The sequence below is a fragment of the Botrytis fragariae genome, assembly GCF_013461495.1.
Source record: "Botrytis fragariae strain BVB16 chromosome Unknown tig00000000, whole genome shotgun sequence".
In the NCBI taxonomy this organism is placed as follows: Eukaryota; Fungi; Ascomycota; class Leotiomycetes; order Helotiales; family Sclerotiniaceae; genus Botrytis; species Botrytis fragariae.
Genome location: NW_023500986.1, coordinates 2321191 through 2348521, shown reverse-complemented (window position 1 = coordinate 2348521; position 27331 = coordinate 2321191). Strand labels below are relative to the sequence as shown.

The 27331-nt window shown below is 43.3% G+C and overlaps 11 protein-coding genes across 11 annotated transcripts; 8 read left to right on the top strand and 3 right to left on the bottom strand.

The window, feature by feature from the left end:
- Nucleotides 1–355: 355 nt before the first annotated feature.
- Bfra_006948 (putative atp-dependent rna helicase dbp8 protein) lies at nucleotides 356–2045 on the bottom strand (the record flags this gene model as incomplete). The annotated part of the gene is made up of 2 exons (XM_037337319.1): nucleotides 356–1412; nucleotides 1468–2045. 2 exons carry the CDS (start codon nucleotides 2043–2045, stop codon nucleotides 356–358), a joined length of 1635 nt encoding a protein of 544 aa, XP_037198685.1.
- A 2909-nt stretch (nucleotides 2046–4954) lies between these two features.
- Nucleotides 4955–6622, top strand: Bfra_006947 (putative map kinase kinase protein; the record flags this gene model as incomplete). The annotated part of the gene is made up of 3 exons (XM_037337318.1): nucleotides 4955–5728; nucleotides 5781–6442; nucleotides 6499–6622. The coding sequence occupies 3 exons, from the start codon at nucleotides 4955–4957 to the stop codon at nucleotides 6620–6622; spliced, it is 1560 nt and encodes a 519-aa protein (XP_037198684.1).
- Nucleotides 6623–7737: 1115 nt separating this feature from the next.
- On the top strand, nucleotides 7738–8194 carry Bfra_006946 (putative antibiotic biosynthesis monooxygenase protein; the record flags this gene model as incomplete). Its single annotated transcript, XM_037337317.1, has 3 exons — nucleotides 7738–7794; nucleotides 7855–7979; nucleotides 8047–8194. The coding sequence occupies 3 exons, from the start codon at nucleotides 7738–7740 to the stop codon at nucleotides 8192–8194; spliced, it is 330 nt and encodes a 109-aa protein (XP_037198683.1).
- Nucleotides 8195–8693: 499 nt separating this feature from the next.
- Bfra_006945ia (uncharacterized protein) lies at nucleotides 8694–10768 on the top strand (the record flags this gene model as incomplete). The annotated part of the gene is made up of 8 exons (XM_037337316.1): nucleotides 8694–8920; nucleotides 9053–9368; nucleotides 9463–9660; nucleotides 9706–9824; nucleotides 9873–10091; nucleotides 10141–10428; nucleotides 10484–10601; nucleotides 10649–10768. The coding sequence occupies 8 exons, from the start codon at nucleotides 8694–8696 to the stop codon at nucleotides 10766–10768; spliced, it is 1605 nt and encodes a 534-aa protein (XP_037198682.1).
- Nucleotides 10769–12562: 1794 nt separating this feature from the next.
- On the top strand, nucleotides 12563–14429 carry Bfra_006944 (uncharacterized protein; the record flags this gene model as incomplete). Its single annotated transcript, XM_037337315.1, has 4 exons — nucleotides 12563–12962; nucleotides 13029–13623; nucleotides 13728–14009; nucleotides 14063–14429. 4 exons carry the CDS (start codon nucleotides 12563–12565, stop codon nucleotides 14427–14429), a joined length of 1644 nt encoding a protein of 547 aa, XP_037198681.1.
- A 742-nt stretch (nucleotides 14430–15171) lies between these two features.
- Bfra_006943 (putative pseudouridine synthase protein) lies at nucleotides 15172–18771 on the top strand (the record flags this gene model as incomplete). Its single annotated transcript, XM_037337314.1, has 3 exons — nucleotides 15172–15464; nucleotides 15729–15819; nucleotides 15898–18771. The coding sequence occupies 3 exons, from the start codon at nucleotides 15172–15174 to the stop codon at nucleotides 18769–18771; spliced, it is 3258 nt and encodes a 1085-aa protein (XP_037198680.1).
- A 742-nt stretch (nucleotides 18772–19513) lies between these two features.
- Nucleotides 19514–20286, bottom strand: Bfra_006942 (putative cysteine dioxygenase protein; the record flags this gene model as incomplete). Its single annotated transcript, XM_037337313.1, has 2 exons — nucleotides 19514–19930; nucleotides 19999–20286. The coding sequence occupies 2 exons, from the start codon at nucleotides 20284–20286 to the stop codon at nucleotides 19514–19516; spliced, it is 705 nt and encodes a 234-aa protein (XP_037198679.1).
- A 328-nt stretch (nucleotides 20287–20614) lies between these two features.
- Nucleotides 20615–21311, top strand: Bfra_006941 (putative peptidyl-prolyl cis-trans isomerase pin4 protein; the record flags this gene model as incomplete). The annotated part of the gene is made up of 4 exons (XM_037337312.1): nucleotides 20615–20635; nucleotides 20688–20873; nucleotides 20956–21058; nucleotides 21157–21311. 4 exons carry the CDS (start codon nucleotides 20615–20617, stop codon nucleotides 21309–21311), a joined length of 465 nt encoding a protein of 154 aa, XP_037198678.1.
- A 348-nt stretch (nucleotides 21312–21659) lies between these two features.
- Nucleotides 21660–22476, bottom strand: Bfra_006940 (putative 40s ribosomal protein s12 protein). The gene is made up of 3 exons (XM_037337311.1): nucleotides 22429–22476; nucleotides 21941–22262; nucleotides 21660–21888 (listed from the first exon to the last, which is right to left on the bottom strand). The coding sequence occupies exons 1-3, from the start codon at nucleotides 22429–22431 to the stop codon at nucleotides 21764–21766; spliced, it is 450 nt and encodes a 149-aa protein (XP_037198677.1). The 5' UTR covers nucleotides 22432–22476; the 3' UTR covers nucleotides 21660–21763.
- Nucleotides 22477–22969: 493 nt separating this feature from the next.
- On the top strand, nucleotides 22970–23735 carry Bfra_006939 (putative 40s ribosomal protein s22 protein). The gene is made up of 3 exons (XM_037337310.1): nucleotides 22970–23163; nucleotides 23352–23421; nucleotides 23478–23735. The coding sequence occupies exons 1-3, from the start codon at nucleotides 23031–23033 to the stop codon at nucleotides 23665–23667; spliced, it is 393 nt and encodes a 130-aa protein (XP_037198676.1). The 5' UTR covers nucleotides 22970–23030; the 3' UTR covers nucleotides 23668–23735.
- A 1246-nt stretch (nucleotides 23736–24981) lies between these two features.
- On the top strand, nucleotides 24982–27174 carry Bfra_006938 (putative capsule-associated protein; the record flags this gene model as incomplete). Its single annotated transcript, XM_037337309.1, has 2 exons — nucleotides 24982–26894; nucleotides 26952–27174. 2 exons carry the CDS (start codon nucleotides 24982–24984, stop codon nucleotides 27016–27018), a joined length of 1980 nt encoding a protein of 659 aa, XP_037198675.1. The 3' UTR covers nucleotides 27019–27174.
- Nucleotides 27175–27331: the final 157 nt, after the last annotated feature.

Below are 27331 nucleotides of genomic sequence, written 5' to 3'. Positions count from 1 at the left end.
GATCGCTCCTGCTGCATATAGTTAGTTGCATGGGCTGTAGCTGGCATCCGAGCGGAATGGCGGCTGCAATGTAACCCTCAAATAGTTATTGAACAATGAGAGTAGAACAAATGATAAGCATAGGGTAAACAATAAAACCAGGATAAACAATAAGAACAGGACAAACAACTAGAACAGGATGAATGACTGGAATAAATTGAATGACGAACAAAACCTAGTATAGGAAACAACATATCCAGTATACAAAAACCTTCCGCAAAACCTTCCACACGGTGATTTTCCGGCGGGCCATGAAACATTGTCTTTCCGTGTAGATAAAAAATATTGTATTTGGGTATCATTGCTCTCTTTTAATTCAACTCAGCTTTTTCATGCCCCTCTTTCGCTTTCCACCAACTTCCCTTCCTTCCTCAATTTCTAACATAGCTTCACGTTTCTTCTCTCCTACTAACTTCAGCGATTCTCTGATTACTCTCGTTTCCAGATTTACGCCATCTTCGGCCCAAGCTTCCATCTGTCTTCCTACTCTACTCTCAATGGCCTGTATCAACTGTACATCTCTTTGGCCTACGAATGAAACGGCTTCTCCTTTTCTTCCAGCTCTGGCTGTACGACCAACTCGATGAATATAGTCATCTGGATCTCTAGGAATATCGTAGTTAATTACTAAACCCACCTCTGGAATATCAAGACCACGAGCAGCTACATCAGTCGCGACTAGAATTCTGGCCGCAGAGGCACGGAATCGACCCAAATTATCAATTCTTTGTCTTTGTGGAAGTTTAGAATGGAGGGCCGTGACTCGATGATCTAGAAGTCGCAATAAGTGGGTAAGGTAATCGGCAGTAGCGGTTCGATTGCAAAAGATAACGATAGATTTTGGTAGATTTTTCTCAGTAAGTAGGAACATGTGCAGATAGTGTTCTCGATGTGTTACCGGTACCTGCAGATGCATTTGATTGAGGGAAGGTGGAATTGCCAAAGCCTGTGTATCCACTTCGCAAACAAAAACTGGAAGCTTTCCTGGTGTGCGAGGCATGTCCTTCAAAGCTCGCACTTCTGGAGTGACTGTAGCCGTGAACAATAAGGTTTGTCGTTTGGCGGGAGGTGGAAGGATAGATAGACATTCTTCAACATCTGGTAGCATACTTCCTGCGCTACCGGATGCAAGTAATCGATCCGCTTCATCAAGAACCACCATGCGCACCCTACGTAAAGCACCGATTGTGTCTTCGCCCGAGGTTCGAATATGATCTGCCAATCTACCAGGGGTTGCGATAACAATATGTGGTCGTTGAGCAAGGGCCGTTGCCTGGGGTCGCATGTCCGAGCCTCCCGTTATCAGGACAGCCTTGAGAGATTGGGGAGATGAGATCGCTTTGAATTGCTCGTAAATTTGTAATGCCAATTCTCTAAAAAAAGTGATGTCAGCCAGATGATACCATATTCAACACGGCAAGGTCTTACCTCGTGGGAGTAAGCACTAAAGCAAAGATCCCGAAAGGATCTTCAGCCCATTTTTGTAGGATTGGAACAGCAAATGCCACTGTTTTTCCAGAACCTGTGCGACTACCTCCTATACAGTCTCTTCCCTTTAATATTTCTGGTATGCAGCCCTTTTGAATTCCTGTAGGCCGCTTGATAGCCATAGATCCCAGCGATCCCACCAACCATGGCTTCACATCCAAGGCAGCAAAAGTGGTTTGCGCATCTGTAGGAGCCAATATTGCGCCATTGCTAACATTTTTGGCATCGAGAGAATTTTTTTGCGATTTAACCTTCACCCGCGAAGGAACAGATGTGGTAGCAATCAAGGGGATATCTTTTTGCGTTGGCTCCTGGGGGGATGTTTTACGCCGTTTCCGTGAAGCTTGACTGTCTAAAGAATCTGAATCTGAATCTGAATCGGATTGCGAAATGTCATCCTGCTCATCTTGTTCGTCATCGGATGAGGAATTGTGATTTGACTGTGGAGATAACCCGGGCGCTTCAATTGAAACTCGATCGACGTTCTTGAATCCTTGTATGGATTTTTTGGAAGGCATTTTGGGTGGTCCACGTCGTTTTTGATGTTTTGAAAAAATTAGAGGAAATTATTTTTTTCCCTTACTTCATGGCTCGCTCACTACCATTTGCTGACTGTGCTATGGTACCTGCCAAATTCGCGCGCGCTAAAAAGCTTGGCGGGGTTCATCGTCTCTCTCAGAGTTTCTGGATTGGGACAAGGAGGTCAACCAATAGGATTATCTGGATTGATATTTACATGGGCAGGTAAGTTTATGGTTTTGTACTACGAATTATAATTGTCTACAAGTACAAGCATCAATAATATCCTTTCTCCATAGAAATGGAAATAGAAATCACTCATGCAAGATTCTCTATAAAAATAGCTCGGTTATCCTTTTCATTCTTGAAGAATTGCTTTAGTGAGTGATCAGAGGAACAAAGAAAGCGATTCTTTCTTTAGTTACAATTAGATTGATTCTGACTCCCGTCTCTAGAGCCAGCTATGATTTTCTCATATACGAAGTGGTGTATCTCGTGCCAGACAAGAAGATACGGGGAAGGGGAATTCCAGGAACCGGCAGTTTGGGCGGCTTACTACATACGATCCAACTACTCCGTAAACAGAACATTAACAGCCTATGAATTGGTTCATGACCTACTTGGCTCGGAAAAATCTAATAAGTCAACATGTACAACTATTCAGTTATCCATTATCTGATCATATTGAATAACGAGAAGCGAGATAGCACTGTAGAATTACGAAGTACTCCTTTTAATGAAGATGCGAAGCGACTCGCGGAGCTTCTTCATTGCATATGTCCGGTACCGAAAATACTCTTGATGTTAATCTAATATGCAAATAGATACATAAGAGTGCTTCTGAAAATCGGCGCTCTCTGTATGACTGCATTTCTCTGACCACCACCATCTTACCTCTCCTCATTCATACCTTTATTACCGCACTTTATTCTCACGCCCCCTCATGATTTATAACAGTCATTGGGTTGCACGGAGTATACCGAGTAGAATTCAGCTATGAAAGAGGGATTGCTACGAAGAGAAATATATATATGGCTGAACCCTAATTGTCCAATTCGCTATGAAACACCGATGCACTCGAAGGTAAGCAAGCACCTCTAATTGATTGATGAAGGTAGACGACGATGTCAGCGACGACGACAGCTTTTCGAGCACCATCCACCAAATACCCGACCTGCCTTTTTATGTTTTTCGGGAAGAGTAGCCAAATGCAGCTGTCTCCACAGAAATCTACAATTAGTTTGGCGCTGTGCTGTATGTATGTATGTATGTATGTATGTATGTATGCTACCCAAGCGAACAAGGTTGAACTAATTTACATAGGATAGCCGTTGAGCCGTTAAGAGACAAGACTCAAAAGTCCCTGGAACTGGAGTAGATCCGTAGCTCATCCTATTTTGATTGATAGCCAATCCCCGGGATGCTGTAAAAAGAATTCATGTTACGTTCTATCCCAACTCGTTAGATTGTGCAGTAGTACTGATGAAGTGACGAGGTAAGGAGTGGAAAATGAAAAATAAACAGGCATTGAGTAGTATAGATTGGTAACAATGATTTGCAAAAGAAAAGTAGAGATCTTTTTTTAAATAGAAACATTCAGGGCGGTTGGTTGGGTTGGTTAGTTGAAGGAATGCCCGGTAGTTTCATGGATCTCCATTGCACTCCCTCTACCTCTTGCCTCTTGAGCCTCTCTACTCTGTGCTCTCTACTCTGTGCTCCCTACTCTCTACTCATACATTCCATTCCATTCCCATACCTACCTTGGTAAATCCAATCGGTCTAATCCGGTCACAATACTTTTTATAATCCTCATCGCTCTCGTCCGTTGTTTGTTTGTTTGTTCCTTTTCGGCTACCATTGATGATAATGCTCATGATAATAATTTATTGATCGACTCCATATATAACCTTCTCTCCCTGTCTCCTTCGCTCCCTCCCTCCTCCCTCCTGACTCTCTCGCCCCCTCTCTCCCTCTAAAATAAGGTCCAACTGTCTTTTACCAGGATTAAATATAAACTCTTGTCGTACGCGCATCGACCCCAATATTGTATTCCCTTGCAGCTTTTTAACGTGTATGCGGGCACGGCGGGCTTTTCCATCCAATCAATCCCATTTCGATTCAAGGGAATCAAATCTTCCCTTTAAAACATTCTTTTACCACCATTACCATCTCTCCATCCACCATCAATTCATTCACTTATTGTTTGTTAAGGGGAAAAAAACACAACATTGTTTGTGCTTGTTGTTATCAATACCTACTTGTTATTTGATCCTTATTATTTATATAATATACCGACTTTTATGTATCTTCCGATCGAAAAGAAGATCCTCTCCAATTGTTTCAAATATTACCACACAAAGGATTATTAAATATCCTTTTCCCCTCTTTCCGCCAAATCCCTCCCAAGAACCATACCCTCAATTTACTATTTTATCGACCCACACTTCGTGACGATAAGCTTTGAAACGGAAACGAGTCTCGGTTTGAATACCCGCAGATTATTACGAGTACCTACCCAACATTGGAAACTGGAACTGGAAGTTGGAACAAATTGCCTTACCATCCTTACGAGAGTTCTCACAAAATTCCTTTTACCTAATAAATCTTTCTCTACCTACTACTCATCCAATTTATCCAACATCCAACCTAGCCAACTTTTCGAGAATTGGGATCAGTCACAAGACGGACCTCGGACCCATTTCGACCATATAAAAGCATTTCCTCGTTTGCGGCAACGGTCTCTTGCAGCGGTGGACTGCATGTCGATGCTAGATCAGTGCAATAGCATAAAGAACACCGGCAACGGTGTGACCCGAGATTCGGAACTTTAGACAACGGCAACGACTTCGAATCCTGCCGTGTCCGTTTCATTTTTACGCCGCAACCTTTCGACTATTCTGAGTGTAATATGAGTAGACAATACGAAGATCACACTACCGATTCGAAGACCTCGAGCAATCTCTCCCTCAACCCGTTACCCAACATGTCTTCTCCAGCTCCATTATTACGCCCTCCGATTCCAGGTAGTCGACAAAATGGCGGCGCGAGGACACCTAGGCTGGGCCTGGCCATACCACCTTCTCCTAATGCTAAGCCCGTCAATGCTCCTGCAACAAAAGGTCTCACACTTCAAATGCCTGGCTCGATGCCTGCACGACCGGCATTACCTCGATTACAACTAGCCACACCTATGGGAAGTAATGCTACACCATATGAACAATCTGGAAGGGGTGCAGTTGCACCAGGACAATCTGCAAGTGGAGGAAGCGAAAGTAGTGCGGCACATTCAAGATCAGGTAGCTTTGGGCCGATGGATGGGAAGGGAAGTGGTCCAACATCTGCAGGTTCCCAGTATTCTGCATTCTCATTAGCATCGCAATATGGTTTGAGCAAGCCGCAAGGTACACCCGACCCGTCATCAGCTGTAGGCTCATTATACTCGGAAAGGAGCGAGGGAGGTGTTGGCATGGAGCGGGATGGTAGCATGAATGGACTTGAAGCATTCGACAAACTCAGCTTAGAAAAAGGGAGAACATTAGACGTCGAAGATTTAGACGATGATGGATGGCGGATAGCAAGTATGGAGAAGAGGATTGAGGAACTCGGAAGCTTGGGAGAGGGTGCAGGAGGTGCAGTAACTCGATGTATGTTGAAGGGTGGAAAGACCGTCTTCGCGTTAAAGGTAATTTGCTATGCCTCACAATATTCTTTACGCCGCTTGCTGACTCTCTTAGATCATTACCACAAATCCCGATCCTGATGTCAAGAAACAAATCGTTCGTGAATTAGGTTTCAACAAGGGTTGTGCTAACGAACACATCTGTCGCTACTACGGAGCTTTCGTAGAACCATCGACGGCTACCATTTCCATTGCTATGGAATTTTGCGAAGGTGGTTCTCTCGACTCAATCTATCGTGAAGTAAAGAAACTTGGTGGTCGCACTGGTGAGAAGGTTCTCGGAAAGGTTGCCGAAGGTGTTCTAAACGGTTTGACCTATCTTCATGGGAAGAAGATCATTCACCGAGATATCAAACCTTCCAATATTCTCCTGTGTCGCGATGGTCAAGTAAAGCTATGCGATTTTGGTGTAAGTGGTGAGTTCGGTACAAAGGGTGACGCAAATACCTTCATTGGTACATCTTACTACATGGCGCCTGAACGTATTACTGGTCAATCATACACCATCACTTCCGATGTCTGGTCAACTGGTGTAACACTTTTGGAAGTAGCCCAACATCGCTTCCCATTCCCAGCAGATGGATCAGAAATGCAACCTCGTGCTGGATTGATCGACCTTCTAACATACATTGTTCGACAACCTATTCCAAAATTGAAGGACGAGCCTGATGCCGGCATCAAATGGAGTGACAGCTTCAAATACTTTATCGAGTGTTGGTATGTTCAGCCCTAGTTTATTTGAGTGAAAAAAAGTCATACTAACTTCAAATTAGTCTCGAGAAAGACCCTACTCGTCGTGCCTCACCTTGGCGAATGTTAGAACATCCATGGATGGTCGAGATGCGAGGCAAACGTGTGAACATGGCACACTTCTTAGCCACCGTATGGGGCTGGTGATCTAACTTCACGAATCATTCTACGACGTTATTATCGCAAAGTCTATCCGATATCACAGGATGGAATAGCAAACCAATGTAGACCAAATCTACTTGGCGACGAGAAAAAAAAAAGCTAAAGCACACCATGATGATACATTACATACAACGACCTTGAGCCCTGACGATAAGAGACGATTACGTTATTACATGAAATTCTACCAGATATGAGAAAGATCTACTCCTTAGTTTTATCATCATACCATCTACCTATACTTTCCCTTTGTATCAACCACCTCTCTTCACCTCGCAATCAACAATCATCTGCATTTAACGGCGTCGCCATGTTTTTCTTCCTCTTGAATCGGGTTTGGCGAAGCGGCTTCTTTTTTGGGTATAGGAGAAATGGTTTTGGGGAGCATCAAGAGTGAGCGAAACTGAGTGGTTGAAGGGGATGCAATTTGCGTATGCGAATGAGTAGCGACTGTTGAAGGCTTCTCGTTCCAATTGTACTACTTACATATTCTTAGCTATCTACCTACCCACCAAACTATCTATACATTTTATCTACACCAGAATCTTGTGAGGCATCACATAATGTGCTTGAATTTTTACAATGGCGATGCTGTAGTTGGAAAGTGAAAAAATTGGCTTAGTGATCGAGTGATCGAATTTATTAACTTCTCATTAGGTCTCTGTTTTGTATACCTGGAGATTTGGCACAAGATTTAAGGCTCATTTCATGATAAAATCCGTGCATACTTACAACACCATCAAAATCATTTTTATAGCCATCTTGGTGTCATATCAAGGGCACGGGATGCGCCTTCGAAGATTTGCTCTGTGGTGGTGAATTCGCAAGTCTCAACAAAAGTAGCCTCATTTCAGAACCAAGCCGAGTGTAATCATGTATCAATTCTCCGTATATGGCGAATGAAATCAGTCCTTAATCGACACTTGCTCGACGTGTAGATCCATGGCTTCACTATGATTGGCTGGCTTCAAAAATACCGAGGTTGAATAATCCTTGAACACATCCGAATTAGAGGGGTCTACAACCGAACAGACGGAGATATGAACATCACTATCAGCAAGAGGAATACACCACATTTTACTTATTCCATATACCAATTCATCATGTCACAAATAGATCTGATAGCAATCATTTTCCCCAAGGAGGAAAAAGCAGACAGAGTGAGCGTCGATCTCCCCCGACACATGCTCTGGTGACAACTAACCCCTATTCCTCACTAGGTTGCGGAACTCCTGAATGAAATCTCTACACATATCAAGGCAACGGAACCTGGGACATTGAAGTATGAGATTAAGAAAGAAGTCAACAAAAAGACGGGTGCTGTAGAAATCATTATGTTTGAGAGGTGAGTTTGACATCGTTGACGTCATCTGCTACATATGAGTTTATGAAGCTGATGGATAAAATTATAGCTACAAAGATAAGGCTGCAATCGCAGCACATGGATCTTCGGAGGAATTCAAAGCTTTTGGCAAGAAGTTGAAGAATGAGGATCTGATTGCCAAGCCCATGGAATTGAAGTTTTTGAAGCATGTTGGGGGATTTTCGTCGAGGTTGTGAACGCGAAGAGCTGCAGCATGAGAGACTTTGGTAACCGAATCTAAACTCTCGGATCTAGATTCTACGAGGGATATAGATACAATACAACCAATACAAAAACTTGGTTGATGGACTCAATCGATGTATAGACGTGTGAGAGTCACACGTGACATAGCAGTACCTTGTCATGGACCTTTCAAGAGAGATTTGAACGAGAATGTAAAGCAAGAAAGTGTATCACTTTTGGTCTCATTATTTCTATGATTGCCATTGATTTTCAGAATAATTGGAGGATTGTGGAATCTGAGATGTTACCAACTTACTTCGATCTGGCCACCAGTCGTGACTTCCCTTTTCATTTTCATCATCACAATCTTGATAACCGGACAACCTTACTTTGCAGATCCTTTTAAATTCATATATTTCAATGGGTGGGTTTTTTCCTCTCTCTCTAATACATCATACCCATTGAGTCTTCTTTCTTTCTTCGTTCTCCATCAACTCATCAAATCTCGCAATCATGGAGCATGAATGTGAGCAACAACATTTCACGCCCTTAGTTTTTACCTCTCACTCGGGAAAAGTATTCCAGGTGGAAATTGATGATATTGCACAATTGTCGCCGAAGCACGGCAGATCCAACAGTGTGGTATCAATCATTGAGTTGAGAACTTCATCTCCATCTCCAAAATTATCTGCCCTAGGAGGTTTTGATGGCCATGGATCCGAGACTCCACAACTTTCAAAGTATGTTCTCAGCTCAAAAATTCAATTGGAAGTTATGATGGCAAGATCAAAGCTTAGTTGACCCACGCAGACACTGATACGAACGGAAGGTGTACTTGATCTAGAACACACCATGCTAACAAGAATCTTTAGAGCCCTGCCTTCACACCAGCGGAAACGTTCCTCGTGCGGAGGCTCTCCTCTTATTTCCTTCACGACTTCTACACAGTCGTGTGAGAAAATGGGAAATTCGGGCATAAAATCATCGTCATCTCGCAAGAAGCAACCGGAAAATTCGTTGTGTGATGATTTCCAGGAGGGTGAGGAGTTCGATGTTTGCAAAGCTTATATGGTTTACAATGAATATGGCGAACTGGTTGATGCTCATAGCCATCTTCAAACCAAAAACACCCAAGACTTGTCAGTCACAGAAATATTGAGATTGATCAAAAGAGCATACCACCATGATGTTAGTTCTTCTCGTCATCCTTGAATGTCTCGAGACTTGCGCTCCGCTTTGCTAGAGGGAATTTGGAACTTTATGCTGACTTCGCATTCAATAGTTCAGATCGAGAATGAACGATATCGAACAGATCAAGGGCCAAAGCTCACTGAGCTCAGAAAAGGGCAACTTAACATCTGAGGAAAAATTGTCATATTGGGAATACAACCCGAGCTCATCGACGAAGACTACACCGGTCAGTGGGGAGCTGCAGTCTCGGTCTGTTCCTGTTTACCAAGGTCCTCCTCGGGTTTTGGAGGTATGTCTTCTCTACTGTACATTGAAATCGTGCTAAATACGATAGATTGGGTGTAGCGATGGGAGTTGGTGTTTCAAAGTTAAGGAAGACCAACCAGATTGGACTGTGGAGGGAATTGATGAGACAGACCACTGGTCTTGTGTGCAAAGAGACATTCAACTTAAGTATGATGATTATCCTCGTTTGTGATTAACGTGCTAATTAATTCATAGGGATTTTATTGTTCCGACTCCCGAAATGGACATGTCCGATTATTTCAGCCGTGTCAATTCTTCACAAACCCAAACCGCCCCTGCCTTTAATGTTCGAAACCTCAATTGTCTACTGGTGCACGCAGATCCTATTCCACATAATCTATACTCCTTTATCCGTGGAAGAGATGTCTTCGACAGAGTTGAGAGTTACAAGAGCTTTTTGGATGATGTTCGCTTGTGAGTAAATCCCCAAGACTTACTAGGTATCACGACTAACGGCGAATAGAATTCTACAACCTGGTGGAGTTGTGGAATTTTTGGAAGTTGACCCTAGACCGAGATCAAAATTGGCAGGTCATACTACTGTGAATCGTGAGGAATATCACCAGAGCGTACCCCAAACTGACTGGACTGATAATATTGCCGATCGCCTCAAGCGACCATCTTACGATAGTGAACTTGCAGATACAGTTCCCGGTTGGATGGAAAGAGTCATGGAACGCCATAAAGCAATATTGCGTCCACGTGATGGAATTCCTGCCGTCAATCTGAAGTCTTGGCTAGAAGGGGCAGGGTAAGCTAATGAATAGGCACTCTGTCTCATCGTAGAAGAAGCTAACGGTACATAGATTCTGGGATGTCAAAGAGATTGTTCATCGACTACCTGTAGGAGGATCTGCAACTACCGGTCAGCGTCTGAAGGACTTCATCCTATACCAGATTGAGCTCGAGAATGACATACCTCAGGTATTCTTTTCCTAATAATTTCGAATCTCTCAGCTAACTAAATGTAGCTTCGTGAGAGGTTGTTACCTGTTGAGATTGAGGAGATTGAGAGTGGCAATCACTACCTCACCTTGCACATCGTAACGGCACGTAAGCCGCGCTGCCCCGAGCTGGCGACCTTCTCATGAATGGCACCAGAGAGGAAATGACGGATATGAAATATGATCAGATGGCTAGAGTCAATGAATTGCCAGTGAAGAACCAAGCAGGTTGGAAAAGGTTATTCCAGTACAGAAGTAGCCTCTTATCTCACACCTGCTAATTTGTTCGCGTCTTGATAGATTCGATCTCGGTCGCATTTCCGAAATGATGACATCATTCGATGAACATCACCCTGGAAACATCTCACTCTCATCACCACTCTCTCAATTAAGAGATGGGGCTTGATGTAAGTCAGAGTGAAGGCGGTATTATGATGAAGCCAGGAGAAAGGATAGAGGTTGAATGATGACATGGCTAGAGTGAGTGTATGGTTTATCTCAATGGCTAGATTATATAAACTATGAGCATTATACCGCAGGGTGTTTGCTTCCATGATGTACAATTGCAATCAGACATTTGCAAACTATAGCTCTTGATATTTGGCCATTCAATGAAAGAAGTACTGGTTTCGACTAAAGATCAGCGACCGGCCATATAATCCTTAAAATGTAGTTCAATTGCTAATTTTGTGATACATAATCTGGAACTTTATAGAAAAGATATGCAACCCCCGCAGGAGACAGGACAGTAATCACTTAGTTTTCGGAGACCGGATCAAGCCCCTGCATCTGAACGACATTAGGAATCAACAATGCAGATTTCCCTAATATGAAGGGAATTTGCCGTTCTCCTTTTGAAAGAACTTGCTTGACAGCAATGAGGAGCTTACCGCTTAAGCGAAGCCCCCACGCTGTATTTGGTAAGAAAGCATCACGACTTTCGTGAAATAAACTAGGAAAGCTTAGTATGACAACAAGGTATTGTTATTTTCTTGGGCGGGAGAGAAACTATCAGGCATTATCCGGCGAAGGTGATGATGTATAATTAACGCTCTGCTATTGACGTTTGATGTACCTGTGGACCATAGTCGAAATTAACCTCTAAATGCAATGAAAGCCCTCATAAATTAAAAAAAAAAATATCCTGGTATATTGAGGGATTAACATTACAGTTTCTGGTTGATTACCTTTAAAATTACAATCTACGGTGTGCAACTGCAGCTCCTAACAGATTCGGAGAGCAACGATGATGTATCTTCATAAACAGAAAGGAAGTAATTGTTGCATGTTGACAATGAAAAAATCGTAACAAAGAAACAAAGATATCCCACGTCGAATCTTGCAGTAGGAACTGACGGAGGTTTCCACGCTGAGACGTAAGAATGTCGATATCAAGTATTTTGTCATTGGTTTTAAGCTGCCGTTGCTTGTTCGGTTGAAATGAGAATGTGGAGATATCCTTCTGACAAAAAAGGGAAGGGGGTTGTACTTGGAATATTCTTTCAAAATCTGGATTCCACCGTTTCAAGACGTTTGATATTCTACATGTGTACTCCGTACAAAGAAGAGGTGTGAAGATAAGCAGGGAGGAATTATCCTTTGGACTTTGCATTGAACGTATAAGTGTATAAGTGTATGAGTGTTCTGTCTGCTTATGATATTATCATCCAGTTGAGGAAAAGCTATAGTCTTACGTGTACTTCGACACTAATCTCCCCAGTCGATCCCTCCTTTTGATATCCCAACAACACAAATATTTAATAATCAACAAACGAATTTTTGGAAAGAAATATGTTTGTTCAATGGCGATTCAAATGCGGAAGAAAATGTGAAGCCCGACAGTTGAATATCGTGTCTACTTGACTTATCTCGCGGGGTGAAATCCGAATCGCACTGATACAAACCCTAAGAGGAAGTGACTGTCCTCTGAACCTGCCCACCATGGATTCACGTACTATCTGTTCGCCATTTCTGAGAAGTTGCGATCATGCAGGTCCCATCGAAACACTTGCTTGTCGTAAGGACTCCCGAATAGACTTGATCGATATCTGTCAATACTGTAACGCTTTCCATATGTCATCCGAGGAGTGTGGAAACATACCGATTAAGATGAGTGAAGCCCTCTCAAATTACACGGTACCCACGTTGCCGAAGGTACCGATGTATCTAGATACAATACAGGAAATCGACACCGAAAGTTCGACGATGGTGACGCAGACCTTGGCTTTCGATGGCTTTGATGGGACTCGGGAAAAAGATGACCAGACTTATGGTCTTGCTCAACTTCCGACATCAGGGAAGAAGATTCCATCGAGACAAGTTCCAGCAGGAACTCAGATGTGTAAGATAAAAAAAAAACTTCTGTGTTTTAGCTTTTACGTGAGATATAGTGCTAATATTATGGTAGCTCCACTCCATCAATTTTTGACCTCTCCTTTCAATTCGATGCCGTTATCTCCAACATTTTCGGACTCCTCAGGGCAGTCTCTTTTGTTCGGCGTATCGAAGATATCAGTGTTGTCGAATCCTCCACGTGAAGATGGAGATGACTACCGTCTTGAAAAGTCAGACTTCATACGCAAGGAATTGAGGAAGCCGGTATTTCCTGTTAATGAGATACGCACGCTGGAAAGTCTGATCGATGACCTACTCGATGAAGGACCATCTCTCGAATTTGAGGTTATCACTTATGCCCGGTTGGACAAGATAGTCGAGGAGATTTTGCAACACGTGAGGAACAATTTTCTCAGTCAAGGACCTTCATTCAAGCAGATTATGAGAAAAGCACAAAAGCTTCGCGAACAATGGATTGAAACCTTCGGAGACAGATTTCATACCATGGATGATGAGCGATTGAAGTTCATGAAGAAATCTGGCTGTCTTCGGGACATAGAGCTACAGACCACTTCTGAGATATCCAAATTAGATGGTCCTGCGTGGAAAGTAAGAAGGGCCGCAACATTTTCAGAGAAGGAAGCCAATGAGAATTTCGAGCCAGGAGCGTAAGTTTGAAGTTCCCCGTGTTTCTCAATGACCCTCAATGCACAAAAGCCTCTCAATGTACAAGAGCCTCTCAATATACAAATGCTAACCAGACAATGAGCAGTTGGTTTCTTAACACCCATTGTGCTGTTCGGGATGGGATCGTGCCTGACGCAAAGGACGGCTTTACTTGGGGAGTGAATGGCAAACCAGTTGCATTTTCTATGCTTTCTGGGTTTGAAATTAAAGGTTGCGGAACGAGACAATGGGTACACATCATCGAATCGAGAGTCTGCGCATATCACGCTCGTCGGCTCATGTGTGTCGGGAATGTGATCAGACTTCTGCGGGGCCACAAATTGAAAAGTGAAAGGGCACCCAGACTCGGTGTTAGATATGACGGCCTGTAAGTAAATCTACCCGTCACTTATCGCTTGATACATATGCTGATCTGTATAGCTATAAGATCGAAAGTTGGGGTCAAGCCCTCTTGAAGCTGTCAGCGGGACCTGACATCTATCGTAACACTATAACCCTAGTGGAACTCTCAGGACAACACACAATGGAAGACCTGGATGCAATTCCAACTCCGTGGCAGATGGACAACTTCATGATTTACAAGAAGATGATTGAGAATGATATCAAGGCACGCGAAGGTGAAGCTACTTACAAAGAATATAAGTCTTCGGAGGGCAAAAAAGAAGCGGCTCAAAAGGCTTTTGTTTCAAAATTGAAGTCTTACGACCAGCCTGCATATAAATTACTCGACTGTACGACTCACAGACTGGAGAATGCATTTCCGCTTCCACTATCATTCGAAGCATAACCAACACACCATCTTAAGTATGCTTAGTTTGAGGATACATACAAGGTGGAGAGCCAAAACGATGTTGTGATGAGCATGATAAGAACGGATTTTGGAGGAGGCCGGGAGAGAGCGAGGTCCTCTATGATTATAACCTATGATACATAATCTAATATAACGAATTGACAAATCAAGATAGATATGAAGGCCTCCGTGCTAGTGATCTCAACAGCATTCTGTTCTCACCTGCTCAGGTAGATTATGCATTTCAACAATGGAACCATCTTGGACATCGGAAGAGCATTTGACGGTATTTGATCTTGACCTGCCTATACGGAGAAGAAAAAAGATTGGGATTGATCACTGGTGAAACTCTTCAACCATCCAATTGTTCCACTTCAATTCAGAGAATTAAAAGATTAAATAGTATTACAACTATGGATTATCTTGAGGATTTATTTCACACTACTGACCCTCATAAATTTATTTGTAGTTGATTTATTACAGAATTTATTATTAAGGTGATCAATTTTGGCATCTTTTCCCTCCCTCCTACATGTAGCCTGCATAAGTTACGGGATTGGCTGGTTGCCGTAGTTAGTGCGAAATGAAATCACGTGCAAATATACCTGGAGGAAAATCTCAATTCATTTTCAGTCTTCACTCCTGACCTCACCTTCCCGTCGGAACCTTCCCAATTTAATAATCTGAGGTTCTTTCCAATTGAAGATTTTGGGCTAGCAAGTGAATTTCATCGACAAATATGGCTAGCTTAGAAAGCAACGAACAAGGTTCGTCACCTCGCAAGAGGCAGAAGCTCGATTCTTCTTTAGCTACCCCAGACTCTACAACTTCTTCTTCTCAATTGAATATCGCAACCAGCTCAAATCCAAACGCAAATTCAAGCGACAAAATGGAGATTGATCCTTCAGGCCAAAGTTTGGTTTCTGAAGTTCCATTATCTTCCCGACCTGAACATGCTCAAGAAGTTCGATCTGGAATTCTCCATTATGTCAACAAGAAAAACCCTGGGTTTCAAGGTATATTGAAGCAGAGGTATGTTTGTCTGTCTTTCCTTCCCCTAGTTTGAGGCGATATTCGTCACTGCGGTTCAAGGTGGTTGCTTTTACAATTCTGTTATTTGCCCTTTCACAAACTATCTCGTTTACCTTTCAAAGTCCGTTTGAGATGTCCAATTACCTTTATTTCGCTTTTCATTGCGATCAAACGGATTGTAGTTATTGCCAATATGGCTATACAATCCTATTGATATTGTAAATTTATTTTCATTTTGAACTCTAGTTAATTATGATGCATTAGATATACGGATTTCCTGGTCAACGAAATTTCTTTAGGAGGCGAGGTTGTTCACCTTAGAAATATTAAAGCTCCCCAGAACAACCAGCGCGGAGTGAGTTACTACCCCACAAGATATCTTAGATCAATCTACCCTTCTCTAGCAGAACTTGAAACTAATGGTTGTGAACAGAATGCAGCAAATGCCATTACTGTTTCAACAGAGACTGGTAAAGAGAACCAGCCAACAGCAGAAGGTTCGGAGCAGACTAAATCAGTACAACCTATTTCTACTGGCTCTGCTGCAGCTGAAGTTGCGACTCCCGCAGATGTCACAAACAACAGTGATTCTGTGGCTCCAAGCACTTCAGTTACTGCAGTTAGTAGCGATGTTACTGCACAGCCATCAGCTGAAGAACCAAATGTCGTCAATATCAAAGAAATTCGAGCCAACGATATGGAAATTCTTGTTGAATACTTTGGCGACGCTTTGGCACTCCAGATTATCGAGTTGGATAAAAAGATACAGCAGAAGCCCAATGCCAAAGCTGCTACATTTGGCTCCCTAAAATCAGAACCAATTGACGACAGACCCCGCCGTGGACGCATTCATGGCTTTGTGCGTGCGCGTTTTGAGTCGCGTCTGGAGACTGAGGCTTTGGATGATAATTCTATCAGTATCTTCGCGGCTGCTCCGCAGCAGCAACAACGTGGCAGAGGACAAAACCAGCGCGGTAGAGGACAAAACAATGCCGGTCGTGGCAACTTTCGAGGCCAACCAAATGGCCAGCCCAAACCAAAGGGAAAAGTTGGATGGGAAGAACTTGGTGGTGAATACCTTCACTTCACGCTTTATAAGGAAAACAAGGACACCATGGAGACTATTAACTTGCTGTCTAAGCTGACTAGGACTGGCGCCAAAGACTTTGCCTACGCAGGTACTAAAGATCGTCGTGCAGCCACCTCACAGCGTGTTAGTGCTTTTCGACACCATGTCACAAGCATGGCTGATCTCAACAAGACGTTAAGAAATCGGTGCAGAGTTGGCGACTTTAAGTATGAAAAGTATCCACTCAGACTGGGCGATCTCGAGGGTAACGTTTTTACCATCACACTGCGCGATTGCCATTTCGGAGACGATACTGATATGGACGATGCTACAAAGGTTCAATCGGCAGAAAAAGTTGTTGGTGATGCTATTAAAAACCTGCAAACCCGCGGTTTTCTCAACTACTTTGGCTTGCAACGTTTTGGTACCTTTGCAATCGGTACACATGAAATCGGCAAACTGATTTTGAAAGGTAACTTCAAGGGTGCTGTCGATTCTTTGCTCGCGTTTAACGATGATGCACTTGCAGCAGCCCAGTCAGGTCAAGATAGCAGCACCATTGGTAGAGATGATATGGCGCGTGCCCTTGCTATTCATAAATTCCGGGAAACCGGCAGAAATTCCAGTGGTAGGGACTCACTTCCACCAAGATTTTCTGCAGAGCGAGCTGTCATTCAACACATGTCTTCTGAGCGCAAGCGCAACGATTATGCGGGTGCTATACTCTCAATTTCACGTCACCTTCGTACTATGTATGTGCATTCATACCAATCTTTCATTTGGAATACCGTGGCCTCCAGAAGATGGGAACGTTATGGAGATAAAGTTATTGAGGGCGATCTTGTTTTAGTAGAGAGCAAAGCTCCGGAACAAAAAGATGAAGTTGATGAAAATGGAGAAATTGTGATTCACGCATCTGGAGGGGACGCCGCACTTACTTCCGATGAAGTGTTCCAGCGTGCACGCTGTCTTTCGGCCAAAGAAGCTGACAGTGGAGCCTTTACCATATTCGATATTGTCCTTCCTATGCCAGGTTATGACATCGAATACCCCAATAACGAGATTGGAGACTTTTACAAGGAGTTCATGGCTAGCGAGCAGGGTGGTGGTCTGGATCCTGCGGATATGCGTCGAAAGATCAAGGACTTTAGTCTTAGTGGTAGCTATAGACACCTTATTGGCCGAGTTAAGGAGGGCATGAGTTTCGAAGTCAGAACTTATCACGATGAAACCGAACAGCTAGTCGAGACTGACTTGGAGATCATCGAGAAGAACAATCCTCAAGATCATGAGCCTTCCCATATTCAAACAACACACGTCTACGCTAGGAGAGAAGGCGACCCACACGGCTTTGCAAACTTCCAAGAGAATAACCGTCATCAGAATGATAATCAACAGGAGAACGGACATCGAGATAATGGCGCTCAGCACAACCAAGGTGGAAGACAACAAGGTGGACGTGCTCGTCACATGGCCGATGCTGCAGAACAAGATCGTCAGAATCATGCTGTCTATGGTGGTAGTGCTCAGCATAATGCTTGGAAAGCACTACCCAGCAAACTTGCCGAAGAAGATAAAGCTGCAGCTGAAGCATGGGAGGTAGAAAAATTGAAGCCTGTCAATGTGGATGCTATCAAGCAACCAATCTATAATGAAACATTCATTCAAACTTCTGCGGATGATGAGGGTCGTCGCACTGGAGTCAGAACTCAACAAACCCTCGGTTCGAAGAACGAGCTTATTGAAGCAAACGTCTTGAATAACAGAGTGCCAGACTTCGAGAAAAATTCAAAGGTTCAGGTCACTCAAACTCCATTGTCCGAATCTGACGATGACACTGAGACTCAAGAGGGAGGCGTCAAACTTGAAGTCTCGGCTGGTATCAAAAGACCTGCCGAGGAGATCTCGAAGGGACCTGTTGGCGAAAGCAAGAAAGATCAAGTTGTCATAAAAGTTGTGGAAGTTGAAGATAAGAAGGACGGCAACTCCGCTGAAGTTTCTACTGAGATCAAAGAAGATAGCAAATCATCCGAATTACCTCAGCCAGCATCCACTGACACTGAAATGGCAACCCTACCAGCTGTGGAGGAAGTTGTCGAGGAAGCAAGACCTGCTCGACTTGCAGTCATTGTCAAATTTGGTCTCGGCTCAAGTATGTATGCTACAATGGCTCTTCGGGAGTTGATGCAGCAAGGAGGCGTCCAGGTCTACCAACCAGACTTCTCTTCCGGCAGATAGTCTTTTTACTTGTGTTGAAGCGATTGTTACGTAGTTAGAGGTGGAGTTTGTGGCAAAAATTTCTGTGGTCAGATCTGGTATGATTTGTTGCTCATCGAATAGATAGATTTATTCTATGATGCATATGAAAAACATGGTCTTAGAAATACTGAGCAATGATTTGTTGGTAAATAGACTCTATATCTCTGAATGAGGTATGAATAAAAGTACATATGTTAAGAATGAAAATCATGAAACAGTACCTTAATGTAAATTTTGACGTGAATGATGATTCTTCCCCCCCCCCCCTTCCCCCTTTTCTATTTTACAATCGCTTGTCATGCCTCGATAATACAAAGAGGTGTGGGTGTTCATTATGCTTCACACTATCTATTTCATATATCGAGCTCGTGTGATTTCGACAGCTCGATCATAAAATTTGACATTGCATGACCGACCCCAACCCAGGCCTTATTTTAACAGTCTGTGAGGACCTAGAGCATCCGACACATGATGTCCAACTCTCTAAGTTAGGCATTGTATTGCCGTGTTGTGTGGTTAAGGATGATCTAAAAAGCTTCTGGGATGATATCCAAGGACACCAAATGAGGTATTGTTTGTTCCATCCCGATTTTTAGATGCCGTACAGTTTGAACTTGCATCTACGTCTCCTATCATCTCTAGATATCTGACAAAGTACAAGACAAAGTCTAGATCTCTTCTATCTCTAAATCTTCAAAACAATCATACAATACAATACAATTTACACCTGTCCACTGACCCGTTCCCCAAACACCGAGTAGAAGTTAGACTGCGTAACATGGCTTTTCCTTCCCGTTTTCTCATCAAAAATATGGCAGCCCTCTCGCGCCGCATTCGGAGGTGTGTAGAGATGTAAACTCACAGCCACGTTCTCGGGATCGGGATTGGATATTCTGTGGAGGCCAAGATCGTCGGACATGTAGGTTACTTGGTTCGTGGTGTAGGTTGTGGTTTTTATTATTGTGGGGGGAGTGTTGAAAGGCTGGGATGCGGATGGGGAAAATGTGGAGGAAGTGGAGGTGGATGGGAATGTGTATTGGGTTTCGGAGAGAGTTCCCGAGAGGACTTTCATGAGACAATGCGCATCTGCGTGGTCGTGGAGGGGCGAGCCTTTTCCTGGACTCCAGACGAGAATTAACTAGACAGAGATTTATGATTAGTTTGGCAGAATCAAGAGCGAGAGCGAGAGGGGTAGGAGCCCAGTACCAAATTACTCTTCCCGTTCCCTTCATCTACCAAATTTCTCGTGTAGCCTCTGCTTAAATCTGCAAATGCGTATTTTCGCCATTCGTCTTCGTTGGAGATGTATCGTTCCATTAAGGAGCGAAGCTGTTGCACATCTACGTCCGCGGACGTGAGGCCGGAGGATGGCCCGAGAATTTGGGAGAGGTCTGCGACGAGTTGATGGAAGGAGTCGGGGGGTGAGGAGGTTTTGTTGGATGAGAGAGAGGTTGAACATGCGCCGGTAGCATCGAGAGCTATGGATGGAGTCATTTTGGGTATTTAGTGAAGTATTGAAGGGAATGTCTAGTGGGATAGGTAATTTTTCTAGGGGGCGAGATCTTTCGAACGAAATGTATGAACTCTATGTGAATATGATACAAGCAAGCGTGACGGTGTTGAAAGAAGAGGAAACCGTTTTTACAACTATAATAAGTACATGAAACAAATAAAATAATATCCTATAAAAACGACTAAATGATTGTATGTACGAAAAATTAAAAATATAAAAAAAAACATTCTTCACAGAAAATTGCAAGTGAAGTCAAACTTTTGATCACATCATCGGACTTTCTTTCCGAGGTCCTAGCAAGCATATCAAATGCCCCTCCATTCACATTCGGTTAGCCTATATCAATGATATCAAAAAGTGACGCTCCGCTGACAACATCCAGCTTCAGACAATCAGCTCTTCATCGCAACAAAATAAAAATCCGGTATCCTGCATCGCCCAACCTATCAACATGCCACCAGCCAAGAAAGCCGCCGGGAAAGGAGGAAAAGGAAAGGGAAACGATGCGGGCGATGCGAAAGAAACGAAAGTTAAAGGAGCCCAGCAAATTAATGTTCGACATATACTTGTGCGTCACCTGATCTTTGAATCCTTCCTTTGTGATTAAAAGTGATCAGCGGATGGGATGTTGATATGCATACCTACAATAGTGCTCCAAACATAGTAAAATGACGGAAGCTCTCCAGAAATTAGAGGCGGGCGCAAGCTTTGATAGTGTGGCTCGGGAGATGTCTGAAGATAAGGCGAGAGCTGGTAGGTTTTTCCCTTGTTTGCTAGGTCACTTTTGTAGATATTTCCTTCGAATGAGGGAGAAATTCAGGCAGAGAAGCTGACAAGGAGGTTTATTTTAGGAGGAGCATTGGGATGGAAGGGGAGGGGAGATTTAGATGCTGAGTTTGAGAAAGTGGCTTTTGAGATGGAAGCCAGTACTACGGCGAAGCCAAAGTATAGAGAAGTGAAGACGGGCTTTGGCTATCATATTCTTATGGTTGAAGGGAGGAAGTAGGAAAGAGCAGTTTAATAGAGTGAACAGATGTTGGAAGCGGGTTTAAAGATGAGAAAGACTTTGGTGAATGGGATGCGCGTTGTAAGGGGGTGATGATATTACTAGCTGAAGGGTGTTGGGCGTTGTTTGCGGTATCTCAATGGAGTGCATGAAAAGGTTCTAGATGAGTCCATGGATAGGGCTGAGAACCTAGCTTGCTTTAGATAGAATTAATAATGTTTTTTCTTTTCACAAACGGCAGAAGCACAAGTCAAAAGATGCGGCGCGATCGGTAGAAGGCTATAAAATAGGCCATTGAAGATGCATGTTCACGTGTGTTCACTGTGCGAAAAAGGACGAAATTTTGATGCTCCATAGCCAATGTCATTGCCACCAGTAATCCACGCTATGTGTGTGTAAATCCGAATGATACAATGTATGTCCGCTGTAGAAACTCCATCTCCGTGGCGTATTTATTGCTCGGTTTGGAAGTAGTTGAGGAGCATGGTGCGCTCTTGAGACTCCTCACCCCAATCCTTAACGACAACGCAGGAGCAGTTGACAACCTTGCGTGCGTTACCCTCACGGTCCAAAACACCTAGATATTTGTCAGTTATAGCCCCAGGTAATTGTATACCAGATATACTTACACAAACCAGCCCACTCGCCCAATTGCTTTCCGTCTGGAACCTTGATCAAAGGGATCTTGTGCTCGGAGCAGAGAGCAACGACCAACTTCTTGTATGCTTCCTCCTCACATGCCTCGTTGAGAACACACATGTGTGCTTGGCGACGGTCGAGAGCCTTGGAGGCTTCACGGAGACCTCTGGCGAGACCATCGTGCATAAGTGCGAGCTTGAGGACACCCTTCAATGCGTCGATAACGGACATTTGTCCCTTGGATGCATCTCCGGAAACTTCGACCTCATCGGCCTCGGCGACAATTGGGGAGGTTGGCTCTTCTACGTCAGACTATGAGGGGATGATTGTTAGCGACGATTACTTCATGTAAAAACCCATCTCATTGAGTTTCGTATTTTGGTGGGGGGATATATCCCAGATATGCGACTTCATTGCGCCAATGGCGCATGTAATCGATGAACCTTTTCGACCAAAAAATAACAAAAATTCAACTTACCATCTTGATTGTGATGATATCTTTAGGTCCTCGAAGAGTAGGTTGATATATTTGTATTTTAATGTATGGAGAAAATTAGCTTCAGAATCTTGTGTTGTAATTATTCTGCGTTTAGCGAGACCCTAGCACAGGCGACCAATTAGGTAATCACGAAAGTTCCCACAATGAATTTTAAAATTCTCCATAGTAAATTTTGATTGAAAACTCACGATCTTGAAATTTATTCCGAACTCCCTCCTCACGACAACTTCAACGCCCATTCTATAACGAGGTGTGTAAATACTGCTACGATGGCAATTCTTTCAGAAAGTCCTTCATGATTGACAAAGAGGAGCAAATCGATCATCTACTCAACTGTAATTGTGGTGTTCTTTGGTTTTGATAATTGATAAGCTTCGGCCTATTTTGTTTATCACCATGAATCCATAGCAGTTGAAAGATATCGACACTACTCACTCTATCATTCGACACGAGCTTTAGAACCCTCTTGTCAATCATGAGGGCACTCTTTATGCTTAAGAAATCTTGAAGGCTAACATATCGACCCTGCAGATACCTCATCTTTGATCAAGCAGATTATTTGAGAATCTCTATCCGTCAAAATGGTTAAGACTTCAGTTCTCAACGATGCGCTCAACGCCATCAACAACGCCGAGAAGGCCGGAAAGCGTCAAGTTCTCATCCGCCCATCCTCCAAGGTCATCGTCAAGTTCCTCGGTGTCATGCAAAAGCACGGTATGTCGACAAATCTTTCTTCTTATTCCTTCATTCGGCATGATAACTAGATAATGATCTCAACTCCACACGATCAAAGTCCTTTAAGTTGCCGATATATCAAACTGCGCGGATCTTACACGTTCTCTGATTATTATTTATGAAGTTATATGTTTAATCTTTCGCAACATACTAATGTCTCTCTTTAGGCTACATTGGAGAATTCGAGGAGGTTGATGACCACCGTTCCGGAAAGATCGTTGTTCAATTGAACGGCCGGTAAGCAACAACTTCCACCCTACTCTTGAGAACACATTACTAATTGTATGATGTAGTCTTAACAAGACCGGTGTTATCTCCCCAAGATACAACGTCAAGATTGAGGATTTCGAGAAGTGGGTTGTCAAGCTTTTGCCATCCCGTCAATTCGGACACATCGTCCTCACCACCTCCGCTGGTATCATGGACCACGAAGAGGCTAGACGCAAGCACGTTGCCGGAAAGGTCCTCGGTTTCTTCTACTAGACGAAAAATACCAAAAAGGAACACAGATTATCATGAGAAACGTAGCCATCTAGGGGACCCAGCTTCCGGGGTTGGAGTAATATCTAGAACAGGTCGCTGAATATACCCATTTCGTTCTTGCTTTACGCATGGTTCGAATTCTTCATCTGAAGAATAGATAGGTCTATTACCAAAAGTCAACATAATCTCATGATTTCATAATTTTTGTTCTCCAATCGTGCAAAGTGATATTTATTTGTTTTCGTGATGTTCTAGCTTGATCTACACAAACGACACTTCACATTGGCGAAGTTACGCCATTCGATTAAGCAACAGGCAATTCAGGCGGCATAATCTAGAGCGCGCGTATAGCGCTACTGTCAGCTTATCGTAGTATGTTACATCGGCATTGAGCAAATATGTTGTAGGATCCATCTATGAGAACTCCTGAATGTGTAGACCCAAGATGCATGTTCGTGGCGTAAACATCAATATTACCTTATCCTTAGCTTTGTTTGGCTCAAACACCGAAGATGTTCTTATCTACCTACCTATGCATACAAATCCTTGGAAAATACATCGAGACATAGAAAGTGAATGAAGGAATGCATCACGCCATATCATGGCCTACTTTACTACATCACAAAATGCATTATACCTGGTTTCGAGCGTCCTTGACTCCTGGTAGAACCACAACAAAATACTTCCAAGGTTTCAATCCCGATAGTGAGCGAGCTTTCGTTGGATCGGATTCGCTCAGAATCTCAGACATAACTCCTTTTTGCACAATCGTTCATAACACGAAAAAGGAGTACCATGGACTGTATAATGTGGCGAAATTAACATAACTTTTTCCCAGAAATGGCCAGAAATGGAAGAATGGAACGTTGGCTCGGGGTTATTTATCTACTAGGTAGTGGGAGCTTCGAGTATGGTTCATATGGTAGCATTGTGGTTGTGGCCAGAACATCGGAAGGAATCCCCACTACAACCAGCAACTTTAGGACGAAAGTATTATAAGAAAATACTCGTAAATCACCAGCAATTCAATTCAGCCATAGAAGAGAAAAATATCTTGCGAAAACTTTCAATTCGTCGCCACTACTCACACGCACGCGACAAACAGTTATAATTTATACTGTATTTCCCTTTTGTTTTAATCATATTCGTATACGACTTTATCCACTCCACTCATATGCGCGTCTCGTCGGCAGGAAGGCCGCATTCGTTGTGCAAGGATAAATTAACAATTATCCAAAGAACAAGGGGGTCTCACGAGCACCCGAAAGTCGTAGTAAAGAGTACAAAGAGTCTGCTTCTGGCCCAACCGTTACTATGGCTGGACAAACTCGTCGTAGGAGCTCAAGTGCGGCATTTCAACATCGCGCTGAACAAGTGCACTTTGTTCCATTCGATGGGCATGATGAGACAAGAAGACCTTCTCTCAGCGCAATGATAATGAAGACGCGGCGGAAAATGAAGTCTCGCCAATTTCTACTGCTGATTTGTATTCTTACCTTGGCTACATTCTCGATATTCTACCTGCGAGCGCCTTTTCCATATCATTCGACTTCTTTCCCATCCTCTAATCAGGAACCGAAACAGCCAAGCATACCCAATCGAATATCTACTTCCATTGATGATGTCAAGAAACCGCAAGAAGCTTCATATCATATTGGTCCTTCGCATCCAATTTACCAATTAATCAAGGATAATGAGCAAGCATTCGAGAATACAAAAGCGAAACAATCGAAGACATTGGAGGAAGCGGTGGCAGAATATAGAAAACGATATGGGATACCTCCGCCCCCTAATTTCGACAAATGGTATAATTTCGCGAAGTCTAAAGGTGTAAAACTCATCGATGAATATGACAACATACATACATCCTTAACGCCGTTTTGGGGTTTAAAACCGGAAACAATTAGAGGGAGAGCACGAGAGGCATTGGGGTTTCCTAACAATCTCATAGGATTGTTAATCAGAGGAGGGAAGGTTACAAAGATCGAGGGAGGGAATCAATGGCAACAAGACGCTACGGTAGGAATGATGAAGCCATTTTTGAAGTACCTCCCTGACATGGATCTTTGCTTCAACATTCACGATGAACCTCGTGTGGTTGTGCCATATGAAGATTTGGCCCGGCTAGTACATGTTGCAAAAGATCAGAATATGCCGAATGCGAATTCTGTCGAAGCACCCAGAAACTCATGGTCTCCTAGACCGATTGATATCGCTAGCGACGGCCTGCGGGTTCCGGAAGTGAAGACTACACGATTCAACGTTTTTTCTCATCAGCCAACTTGGACCCATTCAAGGATGTCTTGCCCTCCAGATAGTGCCGCGAGGAGTCTCAACGATGGACTAAAAGAGGACAATTACGGTAGTTATGCCGTGACGGAGCTGGGATTTGTGTATAACCAAACTGCGTTCTCAGATATTTGCCAATCCCCTTCTTTTAGCGAATCCTTCGGATTTTTCGATCGCCCCAACGCCTTTAATATCGTGCATGACTTGTTCCCGATTTTCTCTCAATCAAAGATCTCGTCGTTCTCCGATATATTATATCCATCTCCTTGGTACTGGTATGGCAAGGTACCATATGAGGAAGCTGAAGACATGGCATGGAAGGATAAGAAAGACAAAATATACTGGAGAGGTTCGACAACCGGAGGCTTTAGTCGAGATGGTGGCTGGAGACGGCAACACAGGCAAAAAGTGGTACAAAAAGTCAACGCTGGCGATCAAGCAAAGATTTTGGTCAATCGAGGCGAAGAGACAAAGGAAGATTGGCAGGTGAAGAGTGTACCACGAAGTGATTTCAAGGAAATTTTTGACATCTTCTTTTCCCACGTTGGGCAATGCGATCCTGGGGATTGCGAAGCTCAAAAGAATTTCTTTGATGTTAAGGAGGCGGCGAAGCAACAAGATGCATGGAAGTATAAGTATCTGCTTGACATGGATGGAAATGCTTTCAGTGGTCGATTTTACGCGTTCTTGAAGAGCAAAAGTCTGGTATATAAAATGGCTGTCTTCAGAGAATGGCATGAGGAATGGCTGAAGCCTTGGGTGCATTATATCCCTTTAAGCTTAAGAGGCGATGAATGGGTTGAGGCAGTACGATGGTTTGCAGGAGAAGATGTTGGGAAGAAAGAAGCAGAACGAATTGCCCTCCAGGGAAGAGATTGGGCAGATCATGTGCTCAGAAACGAAGACCTAGAAGTGTGGTTCTTCAGATTAATGCTTGAGTAAGTTCCACTCCCGTCTACATTTCTAATCAGGGTATAGTACTAATATCTATTCAGATACGGAAGATTGGTTGACGATGACAGAGAGATCATCGGATATACAGGAACAACAGGATCGACATAAACATAATTTCATTATAATTAACTATATTCGAATCAGCTATGTATAATACGAAGATTCCAGATCTTCTTTTAATTATTCCTGTACGATACGATGTTAACGAAACAAAATGCTAGAACAATCGCATTTGCATTTTACGTAAAGCCCCCCCCCCCCTCCATTACGAGATGAGGCTGAGATAGACGGTCAGGAGTTTATGTACAGATCAACACATCAATACTTCGGTTGCTTGACTCGCTGTGGAAAGGGGGGTGTGCCGGGTTCGATATAGTCGGACCCTTTTGTTCTGTTTGGAATGTGTGCAGGAGCATGCATA

Bases quoted from the DNA above. Each gene is read 5' to 3' on its own strand.
- Bfra_006939 (XM_037337310.1), top strand. From the start codon at position 23,031: ATGGTTAAGACTTCAGTTCTCAACGATGCGCTCAACGCCATCAACAAC. The intron at 23,164-23,351 runs GTATGTCGACAA...GTCTCTCTTTAG, and splicing joins CGGTGTCATGCAAAAGCACG to GCTACATTGGAGAATTCGAG. The intron at 23,422-23,477 runs GTAAGCAACAAC...TGTATGATGTAG, and splicing joins GTTGTTCAATTGAACGGCCG to TCTTAACAAGACCGGTGTTA.
- Bfra_006940 (XM_037337311.1), bottom strand. The intron at 21,889-21,940 runs GTAAGTATATCT...ACAAATATCTAG, and splicing joins GGGCGAGTGGGCTGGTTTGT to GTGTTTTGGACCGTGAGGGT.